The 19,018-nt window shown below is 40.9% G+C and overlaps 1 protein-coding gene across 1 annotated transcript in view; it reads right to left on the minus strand.

The window, feature by feature from the left end:
- The window catches only part of man1a1 (mannosidase, alpha, class 1A, member 1), a 184,875-nt gene extending 167,456 nt beyond the window's left edge, over nt 1–17,419 (minus strand). The window contains exon 1 of the mRNA XM_079832091.1: nt 16,709–17,419. Within this exon, the coding sequence (XP_079688217.1) occupies nt 16,709–17,206 (498 nt within the window). The 5' untranslated portion in view covers nt 17,207–17,419. The remainder of the gene's footprint in view (nt 1–16,708) is intronic.
- Nucleotides 17,420–19,018: the final 1,599 nt, after the last annotated feature.

Below are 19,018 nucleotides of genomic sequence, written 5' to 3' on the forward strand. Positions count from 1 at the left end.
TTCCTGATAAGTGTTTTAATTCACTTACGAATATTTTTATTTCATTTCCGTGTTAAGCACTTTGAATTGCCACTGTGTATGAAATGTGCTATACAAATAAACTTGCCTTGCCTTGCCTATATAACTCCCAGGGCACACAATCTTACCAGATCACAGAGTGCCCTGTTTGTTACAGTGTTTACTTCCTTTTTTTTCATACATGTTATTCATATGAGATATATTTGTTGGTCTTTTGTTGTTTGATCAACATTAAAACGCAGACAGCAGGAATATTACATTATGATCTTGGATTATGCAACAGACATTATACAGCTCAGTGCCTTCACGCAGTTCATTAATAAACCATCGGTTTGTTATATCGGCCATTTTCATGGTTGTAAATTGATTTAAAAAAAAAATAAAAAATAATCGGCCGATACATTGGTGCATCTCTAATATAACAGTAACATTTAAGGAAATTAGCATTTTTCACAACTTTCACAAGTGCCACCACCCACAGAAATTCTTCATACAAAGTCCAAATGCAAAGACACAACTAATCTAAACTAAACACGTTGTTAGTCTTACTGATTCATTGTTGCATTCTCTTATATATCTCCTGATCAATGCATGCTTGTCTGGGCAGATGTTTATTGCTCTTCTAATAAGCGCTGGACTCTGATTTTGGAGTAATCAATTACTGGAAAAACCAAGCAATCACTGCTGCAGTACAAGTGTCCCAATGCTCTCTGAAAACACCAACCAGAACTCCCCTACGTTGTCCATTTCAAATGCATTTTAATCTGCTAAATCCAATCTGTGCTTTAGTGTAGAAAAGACCACGCAATTTATATAACAACAGGAAAACATTATGGATCTTAGCAACAGATCAGATATGTCATTTAAAGCCACTGCTTTTATTTTTGTAGAATTTTGCTTTCTTCCCCATTTCTCCCCTTACTATCAGAATCGCTTAACAAAAACACCAGAATACAACCCTCAAATAAGTGAATGTAGTATTCTGGCCACTGGAGAACATTCTAGCCACCTCAAGACCAAAAATTAGAGTAAAAAAGATGAGACGGGCGTGGGACTTTGCCTGCAGCAGCTGTGCTATTGCTTGGGGGCATTCATTACATTTCTCAGTACCTAAGGTCAGTCGGGCTACTCCTGGCTAAAGTGAGATTGACCCAAATAATCCAAAGGCTAGTTGAGGTCTCCAGACAGCCTACGCTGATCACAGCCATTGTTGTAAAAGGGAGCAGGTATGTTGTACGAGACAAGTTCTCACGCTCCTCTCCACCGGCAGATTTTTATCTCTAAGAGTAAGACCATGCCTTATTCACAAGTAGTAAAATGAAAGAAAGTCAGCTGAATTATTTAGCATCCAAGCATTTCAGCTTTCAGGAGGGTAAGTCACTATAAGATAGAGGGAAAACAAACAGACCTTGAATAAAAGCCATGACCAAAAGGAGAAAACATCAGAGATACAAAGGAGGCACGCTGTAAGTTCTGCAACGAGAAAAAGTGTTGACATGTTGTACTTGCTCATGGCGCAAAAGAGGTCCAAAAATAACATATGACATTCAACGCCCATTCAAAGTACTGTCATTGTTATAGGAGAACAATAACAATATTCCATAACCTTTAAAGGGTACATAAAACACACTGCCAATCTCATAATCTTGAGTACCTGTAGAGTAGTATTGCATCCTTCATATCTCCAAAGAGTCTTTAGTTTTATCATATTTATAAAAGACAGATACGCTGTACCGATTCTTTCCGAAAACCGCCAAACTCGTGGAGGCGTGCAGAGGGCGGAGCTAAAGAGACAAGCACAAACACACACACACACACACACACACACCTATGACCAGATGACTTCTGTAACCCAAACAAAGCTCGTTGATGGACGAGCTCTTGCTCTCGCTCTGGTTGATGTGCGCACGCACTCATCCGGGAGAACTGCCCATACAAGGAATTCTGCCCTTTATAATAATAATAATAATTAATAATTTGTTACATTTATATAGCGCTTTTCTAGGCACTCAAAGCAATTTGCATAGAAGGGGGGAATCTCCTCAACCACCACCAATGTGCAGCATCCACCTGGATAATGCGACGGCAGCCATATTGCGCCAGAACGCCCACCACACACCAGCTGATTGGTGGAGGGGAGACAGAGTGATGAAGCCAATCATACATATACATATACACACATACATATATATATATATATATATATATATATATGGGGATGATTAGGAGGCCATGATGGACAGGGGCCAATGGGCAAATTTGGGGATTTTTAATGGGGACCTTGGTTTAACGTCTCATTCGAAGGACGGTGCCTGTTACAGTATAGTGTACCCATCACTATACTGGGGTGTTAGGACCCACACAGACCACCGGGTGAGCGCCCCTGCTGGCCTCACTAACACCTCTTCCAGCAGCAACCTGGTTTTCCCAGTTGGTCTCCCATCCAGTGCTGCGTTCCAGTTCATTTTTATTATGCCCTTCACTCGTTAACTTCCCTCAGTCTCGTTCACTCGGATGTGCGTCATTGCTTACGTTGCATGAGTGCCCACTACTGGAGGAACATTTGCAATGGACTGAACTGGAATGTCCTAAGCCCTTGATCACTTCGAATCCACTATGGAGTTGATTTATTTATTTATTTTTTCCTTTACGAAATTGTTTAATGCAACATTCTATATGTATATAGGTGTATTTGGGTTGTTTAAAATGTTTTTAAAAATAATAAAAATATAGAGTTGTTTGTGTTGGGGTAAATTAAACGCGATATGCGGTGACGTCACAAACGTGTTGCATTGTGGTATATGAAGCTGCCTGAAGTGTACATATGAAGTAGACTCGCTCTCTCTGTCAAAATCGAGGGAGCAAGGGTCTGTCCATATAAACTTCCCGTGTCCACTTCACAAAGTGGAACACACTTCAAAATGGCGGCGGGGATTCCCCCGAGGGGAAGTGCTTAGGGAAGTTCGCAAGTGCGTGTCTAAAACTGGAGTGGAACGCAGCACAGGTACTGACCAGGCTCAACCCTGCTTAGCTTCAGTGGGAAACCAGTCTTGGGCTACAGGGTGATGTGGCTGCTTTAATGACATCAAACAGGACCATTCTCAAAAAAAAACTTTCAGAAACTTTTTAAAATCCTGAAGGAGTGTATTTTGGCACAGAACTTGGAATACGTTTGAAAATTCGGCCATGTATAGCATAAGAATCCAACTCTTTAACAGTGTAAATAAGTCAGAAAGCATGAAGTAACATAAGACCTTCCCTTTAAAGCTGATATACCTAAATAAATATACCTAAAGTCAAGTGCACACTGTGATTTTCACCATCTGAATCTAACTTCAGGGATCAAATTTGAATAACGTACAGGGCAAAATCAGTAGTTTTGGAGCGGTTAATGTGGCATGCAATGTTTAAACTGATTAAATGCCTTTAAACACCCACATCCTGTTGCCAACGGTCACATATGGCACCGGAAGATGTCATTGAAAATGAATGCTAGGGCTGCACGATATATCATTTTCGCATCGATATCGCGATGTGCGCATCCGTCCTGAATTTCTGTACCTGAATACGGTTAGATTTACCTGAAAAACATAAAGCACTGCTTATTTCAATATTATCTTTCGTCTATTGCATTTACCTATGCTTGTAATTTGTTTAGATTATCATCTATACAGATTCACTCCACAACAAAATCACCCATAATATTCTAGAATGATTCATTCTTTTCAAATAGAGCTATTCAAATCATCTGATGAAATTGTTTTTATAAAATCGCAAAATATAAAATCGTAGAAAAACAAAATATCGGAATGCAAGTTCTCCAATATCATGCAGCCCTAATGAATGCGTTCATGTCGTTTTGTGGAAAGCTCTAAGATGTATATTGCATAATTATTCCGTCACGGTTTGCCTTTTAATCTAAGATCTCACTGGTCACATCATACAAAAAGCAAAGGAGAGTACAAAAAAAAAAAAAGGTTTATGCACTGCACGTTTCTGCTCCATCCCTGTATATGTACTTTTCATTCTTTCAAATGCCCGCTAGGTTGAATCCATCACACTTGGCTCTCTATTCCACCATATATACTTTAAAGTTTCATTTGTATACGTTTTTACTATGTTGCCCCCTGCACTGATTACATGTGAACAACTCGATACAAATTAATTTATCTTATTAGCTTGAGTTGTGCATAATTAATGGTGAGAGAAATGAGGTTTAAGCGTGTGGAGAGCTCTGTCATCTATAATGGATGAGAGGAGCTCAGAGCCCAGATGGGTGTGTGATGTTGCCTGCGAGCACTTCCTGCGGCAGTCGCACACAAGAGAGAGCATTTCAGGTGGAGGTGAGAAGCCATAAGCAAAGATACCTTTGTGAAGTTCAAACGAAGAGGAGTGCTGTTACTGAAGCATACCGGCCACCCTCAAATGCACATAGATTTGCCATTTGCCATTTGTTTTGAACTATTGCTAAAGTGCCGTGAACAAATACATTTCGTGGGAAATATTTAAGGTCCGGTTTGGAGTACTTTGTCAAGTCAACTTTTTATTACATTACAATGGCCTAATCATGCTTCTACATTACATATTAGGGTTGTTAATGATTAATGGTTGTTGATTATATATTGCTGTTAATAATATAATTGTTCAAGAACAGCAATTTAACAAAGTAAAAATGTGTTAAACATAAACATTCAAAGGTTTGGGGTTAGTAAGTGTTATCAATGTTTTTGAAAGAAGTCTCTGATGGTGTGTGCACACCAAACACAAATTTTATTATTTGCACGAGTATATTGCATACAAAATCAATGCACAAAAGGCGAATAGAAGCGAATTTGCACCAGGCGACGCGAATGACACGTAGTGGGTAGGGATGGGCAACAGTGGTCGAGTAATCGAGTACTCGAACGTGATAGCGATCATCGATCATGAGAACGATGATCGCCCTGAAAAAAATATATTTGTCTCTTTTTTTTATTGGTTATTGCGTCGTTTTGCGCGGTACCGGAGGTTTGATTGGTTAGCGTTATACAGCCTCCAGACCGCGGCGAAATAAAGTGAAACTGAGGCGTGCACTGCAGTGATGTCTGGAATCACTGTGATCATTGAATGGTTAGTGCAAGATGTGCCGCGCCAATCATAGCATTATAATGAGAACATGATGATGCTGTAAATGATCTGTGCTTAGTTCCCCTTGTATCAGCTGATCCACAGATAAACTAGCGAGAACACTCAGACTAGCGCGTGAAGTTCATGTGCGCATTCGCGTCCTTTTCTGCAGATGCACGTTGTAAGATTACTTTTATGTTGTCTATATCTGATTAATCTAATATAAAACGCGTTTGGTTGAGCTTAATAAGCTAGCAAAGCGCTGCCGTTAAACCGGCTGCTGTTCATTCTCTTCAGTTTCAGCTCAAACGCATATTTCATGCTCGACATGATGGGTTAGAGACGGTCATATTCTTTTCAGATAGGCTATTTCTTTCTCAGAATCATTGATATTAGTAATGCAGCAGTGCTATACTGGTCTCGTATTTTTTAACAGTAGACCTATTTATTTAAAGTTGTTTTTCGTTATGAGTTTGAAAACGCGCAGTGATGTCTGTAAACGCTTCGATCATGAATAATAAAATTAAGTTCATGATGTGCAGAGTCAATCTGTCAAAGCATTATAATGAGAACAGGATTTTAATAAAATGTTGTTTCTGTGTGCTTTCGTTGTCCGTGTATCAGCGTTGTTAAGGGAAGAGTGCATTCAAAATGTTCTGTTTCAAACCATAGCACGCTGAAGTTCACGTGCACATTCACGTCCTTTTGTGTTGATTTATGTCGTAATCGGTTCATAATAATCTTCATATTAATATTGATATAGGGTGCGTTTGGTTGAGTTTATTAACCAGCTAACAAGCTCTGCAGGGGTGTTATTTCACAGTTTCAGCTCAAATGCGATGCTCGATACTGACTTGGTTATTTGAGGCGGTCATTTTATAAAGATGTTTCTTTTTCAAAGACATTTATGCATCATATTCTAGCAGTTATTTTTTGTTTTATATGTTCATGTTTTCATATACCCGTTTTCATGTCACGTTTGTATTTGTCAACAACCATTTTCATAACAGTATATTCATTATCGCAATGACGGACATGCCCCGCCCCCTGCACATGCCCCGCCCCCGAGCACTCGAGTACTCGTTTTTGAGACCTATCTATGATCGAAATGAGAAATTGACAAAAATGCCCATCCCTAGTAGTGGGCGATGCGTTTGCCGCGAGCACGTGATATTCGCCTCACCAGTCTACGTGTGCGCCTCTGGATGGTGCTGTGAACCATAGACCGTAAAAAAATATGGACGACTCGACTCCATTGACTTCCGCTGACCAAAGTTGAAGCTTTCATAGGCCCGCTCACGGCGCTGACATCTTGGGACCGAGTCTGCGCAGTAGCGATCTCGGGACCGGAGTTGCGCAGTAGCGATCTCGGGACCGGAGTTGCGCAGTAGAGAACAGGAAATAGAGGCGCGATTATCAAAAGCCCGCCCACACTCTCGCAGATGCAGAACAATTCATTATGTTGGTGTGAAATAAACAGTTATGGAAGTGTAGAAATTAAAGCTAAAGCTCCAATCTCCTCCCAAAAATCCAGAAAAAAGTCCGTTAGTGCCTCAGTGACAACTTCACTCAGAGAAGCCGTCAATCTCAGCTGTCAATCATGACGTCACACCCCCCGTTTTTATAGCATCAAATAACTCACTAAAACTAAACTTATTTAAAAAACGAACACTTGAAATGAAATTATTGTAATAAAACTGCCTAAAATGACAGAAACCATCTTTAGGAAACAATTATTTGAAGTGTAATTAAATTGTTTAGTGTGTCTCGCGCCCATTCAAATACATGGAGAGGCGGGGTTTAGGAGCTATACTGGGACCGACCACCGGGGGGCGATCGAGGCGCGGAAGCTTAAATTTCTGACTGGAGCACTACAGGCTTGCTGTGAACCCAGACAAGTAGCCGTTTGGCTTTACGGCGTATTTGGGTCTTCCACAACATGTTTGATGACGAGAAAAAAAAATAAATAAATAATAATAATTGGCAGAAAGAAATGTTGATGATGTGCGTGAAAACACTCCTCATCGCTAGGGGTGTGGAAATTAATCGTTTCTGCAATGCAGACGAGGACGAGGACGATTCGGTATCGGTTCAGTAATAGACCATAACCGATTATAATGTACTGACGCTTTTCTGATGTTGTTATTTGTGCACTTTATTTGAAAAAAGCCTATGTATTTGGCAGATGATAAGCATACATGTGTATGTTTTTTGTGTTATTCCAGTTGTTTTTTATTACTTTAACAGCTCAGGGATGTTCAAGGAGCAACCTGTTTGTGCACTTTCTGAAGATTTTTTGCACTGAATTTGAATTTGTCAGTTTGGTTTTTGAATAAAGGGTTGGAAAATAAAGCTTTTTTTTTGTGTGCATTTTTATCCGATTCATCAAAAAATTAATCGACAGATTAATCGATTATTAAAATAATCGTTAGTTGCAGCCCTAGCTCCAACTACTTTAAAAGCCGGCCACATTTCGGCTTTCATGAACAACCTGGTAAAACGGACCTGGAGAAGACACACGCTGTGTGTAAATCCTGTCACACACAAATAAAATATGCAGGGGGTAATACCACTAACTTAAGAAACCACATCAGCCGTTTTCACCCTGAGCTGTTAACGCCTGTCAGTGCCAAGTTGGACCCAGCCAAAAATAAATCAAATGATATCAACGTTGCCGCCCAACTCGGAGAGAGGGCAGAGAATTACCAGGGCAGTGGAAGCTTTTATTGGAAAGGACATACAGCCTTTTTCTGTAGTGGAAAAACCAAAAAAAGTGGGTTTCGCTACCTGTTGAATACACTGGAGCCGCGATATAAGCTCCCCTCACGCAGCCACTTTTCAGAAAAGATTATGGATCGTATGTGACAATAACTGCAAATTACATTAGCGAGGACTTGACGATTTTGTCACGTGCTGCAAACGAGAACCGTTTATGAGTCTCACACGGGTGCTCATCTGGCAGAGCTACGGTCTCATGTTGTGGATGAACGGCAGCTATCAGATAAAGGTCTAGTGCTTGACAGATAATGCGGCGAACATGATCGCTGAAGCTCAATTCGGAACATTCCCTCACGTAAAATGCTTTGCGCATACGCTGAATCTGGCGTCCCAGTGTGCGCTTAAAGTGGCCGCGCTCTCCAGCAAGCCACTGTTTGAAAGTGAAACAGCAGTGTCTTGGCCTGAGAAATCATAAGCTGATAACTGATGTTGCAAAAAGGTGGAACAGCGCATATGACATGGTCGAGAGGTTTTTGGAACAACAACCTGCAATTTGTGCCACCTTGCTGTTTCCAGAAGTCAGAAAGGGGGAGTCAGACCTGTGCACTCTCACTGAAACAGATGCGACAAATGCAGAGGATGCTGTGAGGGCATTGAAGCCAAAGAAGGATGCAACCACACTGATGTCAGAAGAGCGCAATCCGACAGTTTCTCTCATTGCTCCTCTAAATGCGCAATTCCTCCAGAATATGTCAGACACCAACGGAGACTCACACATGATCCATGAGATTGAGAATGCAATCAGAACAGATCTCCTGAAGAGGTACAACAGTGAGTCAGAGAAGAGGATCCAGCCAGCAGCCATATCACCCTGTAGCCCAAGACTGGTTTCCCACTGAAGCCAAGCAGGGCTGAGCCTGGTCAGTACCTGGATGGGAGACCAACTGGGAAAACTAGGTTGCTGCTGGTAGAGGTGTCAGTAAGGCCAGCAGGGGGTGCTCACCCTGTGGTCTGTGTGGGTCCTAACACCCCAGTATAGTGATGGGGACACTGTACTGTAACAAGCACAGTCCTTCGGAAGAGACGTTAAATCGAGGTTCTGACTCTCTGTGGTCATTAAAAATCCCTTTTGGATGTCCTTCGATAAAGAGTAGGGGTGTGACCCCGGCATCCTGGCCAAATTTGCCCATTGGCCCCTGTCTATCATGGCCTCCTAATCATCCCCATATATTATATATTACATCTTCATCACTGTCTCCTCTCCACCAATCAGCTGGTGTGTGGTGGGCGCTCTGGCGCAATATGGCTGCCGTCACATTATCCAGGTGGATGCTGCACATTGGTGGGGGATGAGGAGATTCCCCCCTTCTATGTAAAAGTGCTTTGAGTGCCTAAAAAAACGGTATATAAATGTAACAATTTATTAAATTATTATTTATTTCCTTCATACAGCTTCTACCCTGGATCCCCGATTTAAGGGAATGCCTTTTCTCACAGAGGTGGAGAGATTGGAGGTATACAGAGCAGTCACAGATGAGGCTGCATCTTTGGAGGCAATTCAATCATGTTTTTTATACAATATATATATATAAAAAACTTTTTTATTTTTTATTAAAACTGAAAAACAGGTATAATCCTAATATATGTGAGCTGTTGTATTGACTGAGTGCACTGACATGGTCTACTAGTTTAATGGTATTTTCCATTGTTTTGTTCAAACACCGAATGAGCGTACACCTAGAAGGACAGAAGTGGATGAAGCACCTGATGGAACAGGAACTCTAGGAGAAGAAACACCCATGGAGGACAACCCCTCTGCTCCTAAACGAAACGCCTCATCGCTGCTTGTGATTTTGCTGGGACAGTCTTTCACTGACACTGAAGGTACAGTAGAACCCAAGACTCCCTATGTCATTGCGAAGGAGGAAATGGAGTCATACAGTAAAGCTCCATCTCTGCCTCTCACTGAGGACCCTTTGAATTGGTGGCGCGTCCATGAGGTCACATTTTCTCTCCTCTCTCGACTGTCAAGGCAATACTTGTGTATCCCAGGCACAAGCGTGTCTGCAGAGCGAGTTTTCTCCACAGCAGGAGATGTGGTCACTGCTAAAAGAAGCACTCTTAAACCAGAGCATGGTGACCAGTTAGTGTTCTTAAAGAAAAACCTGCAAATTCCCAAATGCCAAGCAGTGACTCATGCTGAGCAGTTTGTGATGTCTCAGGAAGTTCCTGTGCCCGGTGCCGTTATGTTATATTTGATATTTGCTTTTATTTTGTGTATTAAAAAACGCTGCTGAAGTGCAGATTTAGTTTTTTGAAGATTGTCTATATTCAAGTAGGTGTGGCCTCTTGTTTATTTTAGTGTATAATTTAATGTTTACATTTAAATGTTTTACAAGAAAGTACACTGCACTATATAAGTGAGTTCTAAAGTACTAACGTTTATTTGGGTTTATAATTTAATTTCATGTTTATAAATTTGTTAATATTTGAATGTTTTACTAGAAAGTACACTGCACTATATAAGTACACTCCCCTGCATTATGCACTTTTAGTTTGTGTATTGTTCTAAATGCTCCTGATGTCTTCGGTGCCCAGACTTGAGTTTTGTTTGATGTATGATACATTCAAGAAGTGCGTTTTCTTTGAGCAGGTAAAAATAAAGGTTCAGTTCATATCTAACTGCTTGTATTTATTGACAAAATTTTATACATGAAGTAAAATTGAAAATTGAGGATGCAGTGCATCGTGATATCAATTTGAACTGAATCGAGGACTTGATAATCATAATCGAACCGAACTGTGAAACCAGTGTAGGTTCAGACCCTTACTCATTGCGCGGTTTTAATTCGCACAAGTGACGCCAAAAGCAATTTATCCCACGAGTAAACTAGAGCGAGTAACGCAATGCGAATTTTCTTCTTCTTTTCTTCTGGTGTGCACACACCATTATGCTCACCAAGGCTGCATTTAACTTATAAAAATACGGTATACAAAAATAAAAATAGGTGAAATACTACCATTTCAAACAAGTGTTTTACATTTGACGCAAGTCGCATGAATTACGATATGACTGTTCAGGCTGAGGTTACATTGCAAAACATTAGACCTGTATCTGATTCAGGATCACATATGGGAAAAATCTGAATCAAAAAGATCAGATTCCACAGGGTTTGTGTTGTTCACACTGTTAAAGAAAAAATCTGATCTGAGTCACATAAGAAGGGGGGGGGGGGCGTATTTGGGCCTTTTTTGCCTCCAGTGTGAACATAGTCTAAAGCAGGGGTCTCCAAACTCAGTGCTGGAGGGCCGCTGTCCTGCAGAGTTTAGCTCCAACCCCAATTAAGCACACCTGAACAAGCTAATCTGGGTCTAACTAGGGCCTTGTAAGAAACTGATTAGATGGTTCAGGTGTGTTTATTTGGGGTTGGAACTAAACTCTGCAGGACAGCGGCCCTCCAGGACAGAGTTTGAAGACCCCTGGTCTAAAGCAAAGTATACTTCGGCCGTCCGCATTCCTGTGAGGTAATTTTCATCATCAGGAAGGTCCGGGGACGTCCGCACAACCCGTCCATGTGCAGCCCAATTTTTGTGACAGCGCATTACAACAACGCATATGAGAGTGACTTGAGCGCTTGAAAACAAAGTCCACTAGACAGTGCGAACACACCGAACGCGTATTTGCGCGCTCACGGCCAAAAGAAGTATACTCTGAAAGGTTGGTGCACTCAACTGTGCGTGAGACAGAGCGTAACGTGGAAAATAAAGTATATACCCGGGTCTTAAATATCCTCCACAACTGACAGCAAACTGCTATTCAGATCTGCCTCCATGTAGTTTGTAATGGCCAACTTCCTACGATCCAATCAATTCCCGGAAGACGAAATCAAATCCCACCCATTCCAGAAGCTGGTTCACTCGGATATTCGTCACAATAGGGAAGAAGATACCATCGTAACTTCCATTTCTGGCCTACTTTATTACCAATAATGTAATTTTCAATCATTAACATTAACGATCAAAAGACATTTGCCTATTATATATGAAGAAAAAAAAAAAAGTAAAACGGGGACACACAGAGGCAAAAAGAGCCCTGTAAATCTCACTGTGACCTATCCATATCACGAGTTTACAGCTTTTAGTTATAAAAGCAGAAAAAAAAGAATCTCGCACAACCATTTTTTACATCATAACCTTGCGATCAATCTATTTTCTAAGGCAATTCTGCTCCTCAAAGGTCAGAGTGTCTGGTGAGGCGAGACAGAGTGCCCACAGTCGCGTCTGACAAGTGAGACCCCACAGGGTCCAGCTGTGACTATTTGTTTCCCTCATGCCAGCGATCAATGGATGAAATCCTGCTATTCAGGGGTGAATTATCACTGTTCTCTTACTGAGCCGTTGGATTAAGCAGGAGAGATGAGGGGCTCGTCAGATCCGCAGGAGCACTCTTGGAGAGGAACGCGGAGGCTTCCGCATAGACTAATGTGCTTAACGGTTTAATCCTTAAAACATATCCAACTCTGGTGGACTGACTCTGAGGAGCCACAGTATTATCAACAGGTTTTCCACTGTTAGCCATTCAGTGTGACTGGATTGCCTCACTTGACTGTACTCAAACTCACACTAACTACATTTTAGCCAAGTCACTTGATTTAGGTTTAATGTTTTACATCAATCTCTAGTAAAACCTGGACCTAGCTGTCGATGGCTATTAGGAGAGGAAAAAAAGTCCTCTAGTATGCAAACAAGTAGAACAAAATCTCAAAATGTAGCATGACATTACAAAGTGACACAATGTAAATTTGGAGGACACCGCAGGCGCAGAGACATAGGCACCATTTCGTATGCAAATAACTGAAACTGAAACGTAGTGCCTCGTGTAGGATAAACTAGGAGGAATTCCAGGAACCAGCACAGATAAAACAGCAAGGACACAAGGTCAATACGACTGAAAGGCGATTTTAAAGCTTCACCATGCTGTCAGTTTTCATCTGCATCTTTACTCCAGACTTGCCTGATTCAAATGGGAAAAACTGAGTCTCAATCAATAGCAAATTTAATTTAATCAAGCCGATGCGAAGTCTACATTCGACTCATATTGAGGGAATATTAGACTAGCCTGACATAGTCTAAGCAGCCATCCTGAAAGAAACAAGAAATGACAGCCTTGTTTATGCTTCTTTACAAGCTCATAGTTAACGCATGTCACCTCATCGCTAGCCAATGAGATTGCCGTTTGTGCTTTAGTTCCGCCCACTACCGAAGAAATGGGATGAGGATTCTGTGGATTGTTATTTTGACAGGGAAAATACAACAAAGAGTATCATTTACATGTAGAATGTAAATTCTATGTGCAGTGTTTCCCCTACAATGTATTCACAGTGGCGCAGCGCCGCCGCTGGATTTTCAGCGCCGCTGCAAAATCTTCACATGATCAGTAATATCACGACATTCACTTACACACTATAAAAGAGAGAGAGAGATTGACGATTGCCAGAGAACTAAACAAAAATGTAGTCTGCTTACACTTTAGGGCTGTGATATTAATCTTATTTTCGCTTTTTTTTTTATTTCCCCCAAGGATTATGAAAAGAAGATATGAGGTAAAACTATTATAAACTATACCCGCGTTCCGTCTAGCGCAACTTCCTTCCCTTCACAGCGCGCGCTATCATTTCTCCCCAAACATGCATTAAACGTCAGATTCAGCACAATCCGTGATTGGTGTCAAATGCTCTCTCCACTATGGCTAAATTGCAGGACGTGTTTGATAAAATTAAAAGCACAATAATCCGCGTAATTGACGCCGTTTCCAAGTTCAAGGCGGGGGTATGTGTGTGTGTGTGTGTGTGTGTGTGTGTGTGTGTGTGTGTGTGTGTGTGTGTGTGTGTGTGTGTGTATGTGCGCGCGCACGCTGCGAAACGGACCGACTTGCGCGACTAAACCATCAAATACACAACAAATAGCCTATATCTCAAAATGACCAGCATGGAGAGCATTCACTTAAACACAAATTTATCATAAATGGGCGTAAATAGTTGGGAGAAATCAATGGGAGAATGATATGATTAGATCTCCATTTTGGTCTTAAAGGGGCAGCATCTAATAAACCTGCTGACGATTGAGCCATTAATGTGAATCAAACAACAAAAGGCAAAGAGAAAATTACTTGCAGCTCTTGTATGTTATGTGATGCTGTTTTCTTTTTTTTTATTCTTTGATTAATAAAAAGTTACAAAGAACATCGTGTAATAATATTTCACAATATTTTAGGTTACTGTTTTTTTCTGTATTTTTGATTAAATAAATGCAGGCTTGATAAGCATAAGAGACTTTTAGCAAAAACATAAAATAGTATCCAAACTTTACACACACACAAAACTTTTTTTTATTTTTTACATTTGAGCCCCTGCCCCTTAGGAACTTCTGCACATCCCTGGAGGTTAGTGAAGTAAAATAGGCTATGTAAGCTAGTCACCTTTTAAACTAATGAAAAGTTTCAATTGGATTTTAATGTTCAAAATGTCCATTTCTATCCACAAAACTTGCCAGAAGTCATTGTTTAAGATGTTATTTTAAAAAAAATTATTCCGGAGGTGCATGCCCCCAGGCCCCCCACGCACGACTTGGTAACAACTTTCGGCACGTAACAGCACCGCTGCTGGAAAAATTTATAGGGGAAACACTGATGTGGCATGTTAGAGATGGTCTCTCTCTAGCTCTCTTTTTGCGTTTGTGAGAGCCAAGCAACGGCGAGTCAGGCGCCAGAGTTTAACAGTATATCAAATGCGCTTCTGGTTCAAGGGGAGTGAAAATATATATGTGCTAAACTTACACTTAGCCCCTAACTCAAACACTGGCAACTCTGGCGAGTGAAATCTAACAGTTCATTAGCCAATGGCTAATGACACATTATTTAGTCGCCTAGCATGAAAATGTCACTTAAAATTTACTCACATTATAGTTATAAGCCATGAACCAAGCCCATCAGCTACGAGGTGAATCATTCACAACACTGAACATTTTTGCTTCAAATAAAAGTTCGTATTTTTAGTTTTTTTTTTAAATCGGACAAAAAGAAAGTCACAAGACTGTGTGTACTTAACGGTTATAGTGAGGGAAAGAACTACAATCCCAGGAAGCATCGCAAACAGCATAACTGAATAAGAAACAAAATATAAGAACTACTCATTTACAAATGTTGATTATGTATAAAGACAATACATTTTAAGTTTATTGCAAAATAGGCACATATAAACATTTCAGTATTTTGAGTGGTGTAGGGAGATCGACTCGATTAGTGGGAAAGCAAACGGTTTTTTTCGACTCTGATTTGAGTCATTTTCTGTACTGCATCATGGGTAATGTAGTTTTTCACCAGGAATTCCGCTGTTAAACAAGATTATTCTGAAAACATGCTGAGATAATGCAGGCTGACGGCTTCAGTAGAAGGAAATACCATGGCATGGATTAACAACCTCGTAGCTCACAGTAGGTCTTTAAAAGTTATTGTTCAAAATCTATTTCCTTATTTATTATTCCTGTTGCACACTTGGCAACATATAAGGAATGAGATACTGACGCGTGTACCTTGCACCTTCGCTTATGATATCATTTATCCAGTTTACATGTAAACAAAAAAAAACGCCCTTATCATGTAAAAACATGTAGCTCAATTATGACTAAGTCTGAAATATAGGAAGAATGTGAAACATGTCACAAGAATATGAAGATAAATATTGGCCAAAAAACAATAATGTTGACATGAACTTATTTAAATACAGCCTGACTGAATAAAAACAAGGAAATAAAGACAAAACATAATGAAATAGGGAATAGTGACTGAAAAACTCTGGCTTGAAACATTGGAATACTGAAGGGAAAAAAATATTGGCTAAAATACTACAGGCAACACTCACTAAAAAGCGTAAACACTGGCTTACTGAGATAAAACCACGGTTGACTGAACCAGTACTGACTAAAATATATTTCAAAAAAATAGACTACTGACTGGAATACAAAAAAAACATGCAATACAGACCACAGTACTTAGACCACTAGTTAAACGTGGGTAACGTTAGTACGTATTTCCTTATTAACTGAAAAAAAAAAATACTGAGAGATATTTATTTAAAGAAAGGAGGGGGGGGGGAGTAGGCTACTGAAATACAGGCAACACTCACTTTTTAGCAAAAGGCTGTAGTGGGATACTAACCAAAATACAGGAACTGTTGACTGAAGTACATACTAAAAACAGATTACTGACAAATATTGACAGAAACGGGGAACACGGATTGCACTACTCAATTCAATGGAGGCAGCTCGGACTGAAAAGGCAGGGGAGACTGTTTAATGCACCAGCTGACAGGTAACGCTTTCTGAAACTGACTGGAGACAAAATGGGAAATACTGACGAAAACAAGTTGACTCGATACTGACAACAGCGAATGCGAGCTGAAAATGATACGGGGCAAAAAAGGACTAAAACACTGCCTGTCAGTTTTGGATTGAGCGCGCGCTCTCCTGTAAGTGACAGAACTTACGTGTCCATCAACCGACCTGTCATGCCAGGTCAGACCATACCGGTTTCACAACACGCAGCGTAGGCTACACGTCAACTTACCTATCGCATTAGCTACAGCATTGTCTCATCATTGTTATTTGGGGAAACGTTTCCTGAAACTGACACGGTGTCAAACAGTCGACCCTTCTCCAGCCCCAGGCACTGACATATCACTAATATTAGGCTATTAATACTGGTCACTTGGTATCAATAAAGTTATTTATTTTCAAAACAACATCCGACATGATTTCCTTCGAGAGTGTGAAAAAAAGGCGCAAGAGAATATAATAAAACATACAATACCTCTTTAATCTTGGCTCTTTTCTCTTTAATGTCAGGATCCGCGGGCTCGTGCCCTGTTGCTCCAGGCGGCCGCACGTACTGAAGGGACGGCAAACTGTCACCTTTTATCTGTCCGTTTAGCACAACTTTCTCCTTGTCCTTGATGATGTCTTGCTTGATCTCGTGCGCCAGTTTCTGCAGGGTGTCCTTAGCCTCGATCAGCGCCTTTTCGTGGTCTTTCCTAATCTTGGCCAGGATCTTCTCATCTTTGCCCGTCCCGGTGCTCGTGTCACTAACCGTACCTGTGCGCGTCTCTGCCTCCACCGAGGACGAGCGGAAGAAAACTCCGCTGAGCAGCTTAGAGGAATCCGGCAAGAAGAAGATAGCTCCGAAACACAGGGTGATAAAGGCGCTGAACACTAAAAGCAAGATGAATTTCTCCGTGAGCCTGAAGGAGGTCGGGCTGGCGGACTTCCTATTCGGAGTGGCCGTGAAAGGCAGAAGAGAAGCTACAGGCATTTTCTTCTGCGTTTAAAACCCCGACTAAATAGGCTCAATTCTACAACAAAGTAACTCCCCGATCACCTTGACCTACACTGCTTACGATACCTGTTACATTGAACTCAAGGTGTCCGAACAGGGAACGGTAGATCCACTGAAATAAGTTGATCCCACTGTGCGAACGGAGGAGTCCCACCGCCTGAACTGATCACGCCTGAAACACATCTGTGTAAAGTCTCGTTGGCGGAACGGAAGGAATGGCAGAGATCCGTGATTGACAGCGCGCCTTGGCCAATCGCTTTGTGCCTCCGTTGCACAAGTTCGTTGTGGGCGTGTCTTCCGGATTTAAAGTACAGAGGCTTGATGTCTTGTTCAAACTTAATTGGTTATGGGCTGAGATTATTCATGTTTGTGACATGATCATAACGACATCAAAAGGCTTATGGGGATGTAAGGATTGGCCAAATTAGGTAGTTTTTTTTAAAATAAATATATAAATAAAGGACAGCTTTTAAACTGAGTAGGCTACTACTGATCATTTTCTTTCTGCCTTTGTTGACATGAATGAGATGAGATTTGTGTCAAAATACAAAAAAAATAAGTAGCCTATTCATAGGTCTATATCAATGTATTATTTGAGTTAAAACAGACTGAGAACTGGAAAAACAGAATTCTGATATGGCACATGCAGAGCAGTTTAGCAAAACATGACATGGGCCTACTGTACATAAAGCAAGAGCAGATTTTCATATACCCGAGGATTTCCTGGAACTCAATTACAAAATAAACACAACGTCAGACAGTAATCGCTCAGCCTTGACTTTGTTTTCCAAAGCACTGGCAGCAGCATTGTTCTTTAACAAGACTGACAACAGGAGACAGCTGCTTCATGCGTGAAGATTTTGGGGCTAACGCTAGAAAACTGCTTTTAGAGCTTTCACTTTCGTAACAGTGGGTTGCTTCTCATATCTGGAAACCTGAAGCATACATACATTTTTTTATTTATGTGTATTAAGCGTTTGGTGGCAAGATCATTCTTTTAAGTCAGTGAGTTCATCTGCGAGTGAATTATCAGCAGTGGTGGGGTGCACAGCTGTTGTCTTTGTACTCAGTAACTTTGTCAGAGCTCCAGTGCAACAGCTCTGACAGTTTATCCATATGTTCTTTTTTATTCTGATTGAGAGAATCAGTTTCACTCCAAGAAGTACTTTTCAGCAGCTCCACTGTGTTTTTGTCTTTTGTTGTTAGTTTATACACAGTAGTAGTGTGTGTGTGTGTGTGTGTGTGTGTGTGTGTGTGTGTGTGTGTGTGTGTGTGTGTGTGTGTGTGTGTGTGTGTGTGTGTGTGTGTGTGTGTGTGTGTGTGTGCGTGCGTGCGTGCGTGCGTGCGTGCGTGCGTGCGTGCGTGCGTGCGTGCGTGCGTGCGTGCGTGTGTTTTATTGTTTCTTTTCTTTTCTTAATTACTTTTGTTAACTTTAAGCTCCACCTTTAAAGGGGCTATATGCGTTTTTCTGAAATTTAAACTCGTGACTGACACCTGTGGCCAAAAAACAGAACTGCTCTTATTTTCTGCTCGCTCTCGCAGCGGCGGTGACGTCACATCCGCAGACAGCGCGGGAAAAGACGACCCGCCAGAAAATAGGAAAAATAGGATACAGGCTTATAGGTGCACCCACTGTGAGCGGACAAGGTGTCAGTATGCTCATCAGGAGATGTTTGAGTTATAAATGGTAAAATAAAAAGGCTATTGTTACGTTTATTTTGGGGAAAAAGTTGCATATAGCCCCTTTAATATTTCAATTTGAATACAGTTCATATAATGTGTTATTTG

This window comes from Gobio gobio (assembly GCF_949357685.1).
Source record: "Gobio gobio genome assembly, chromosome: 12".
Classification (NCBI taxonomy): domain Eukaryota; kingdom Metazoa; phylum Chordata; class Actinopteri; order Cypriniformes; family Gobionidae; genus Gobio; species Gobio gobio.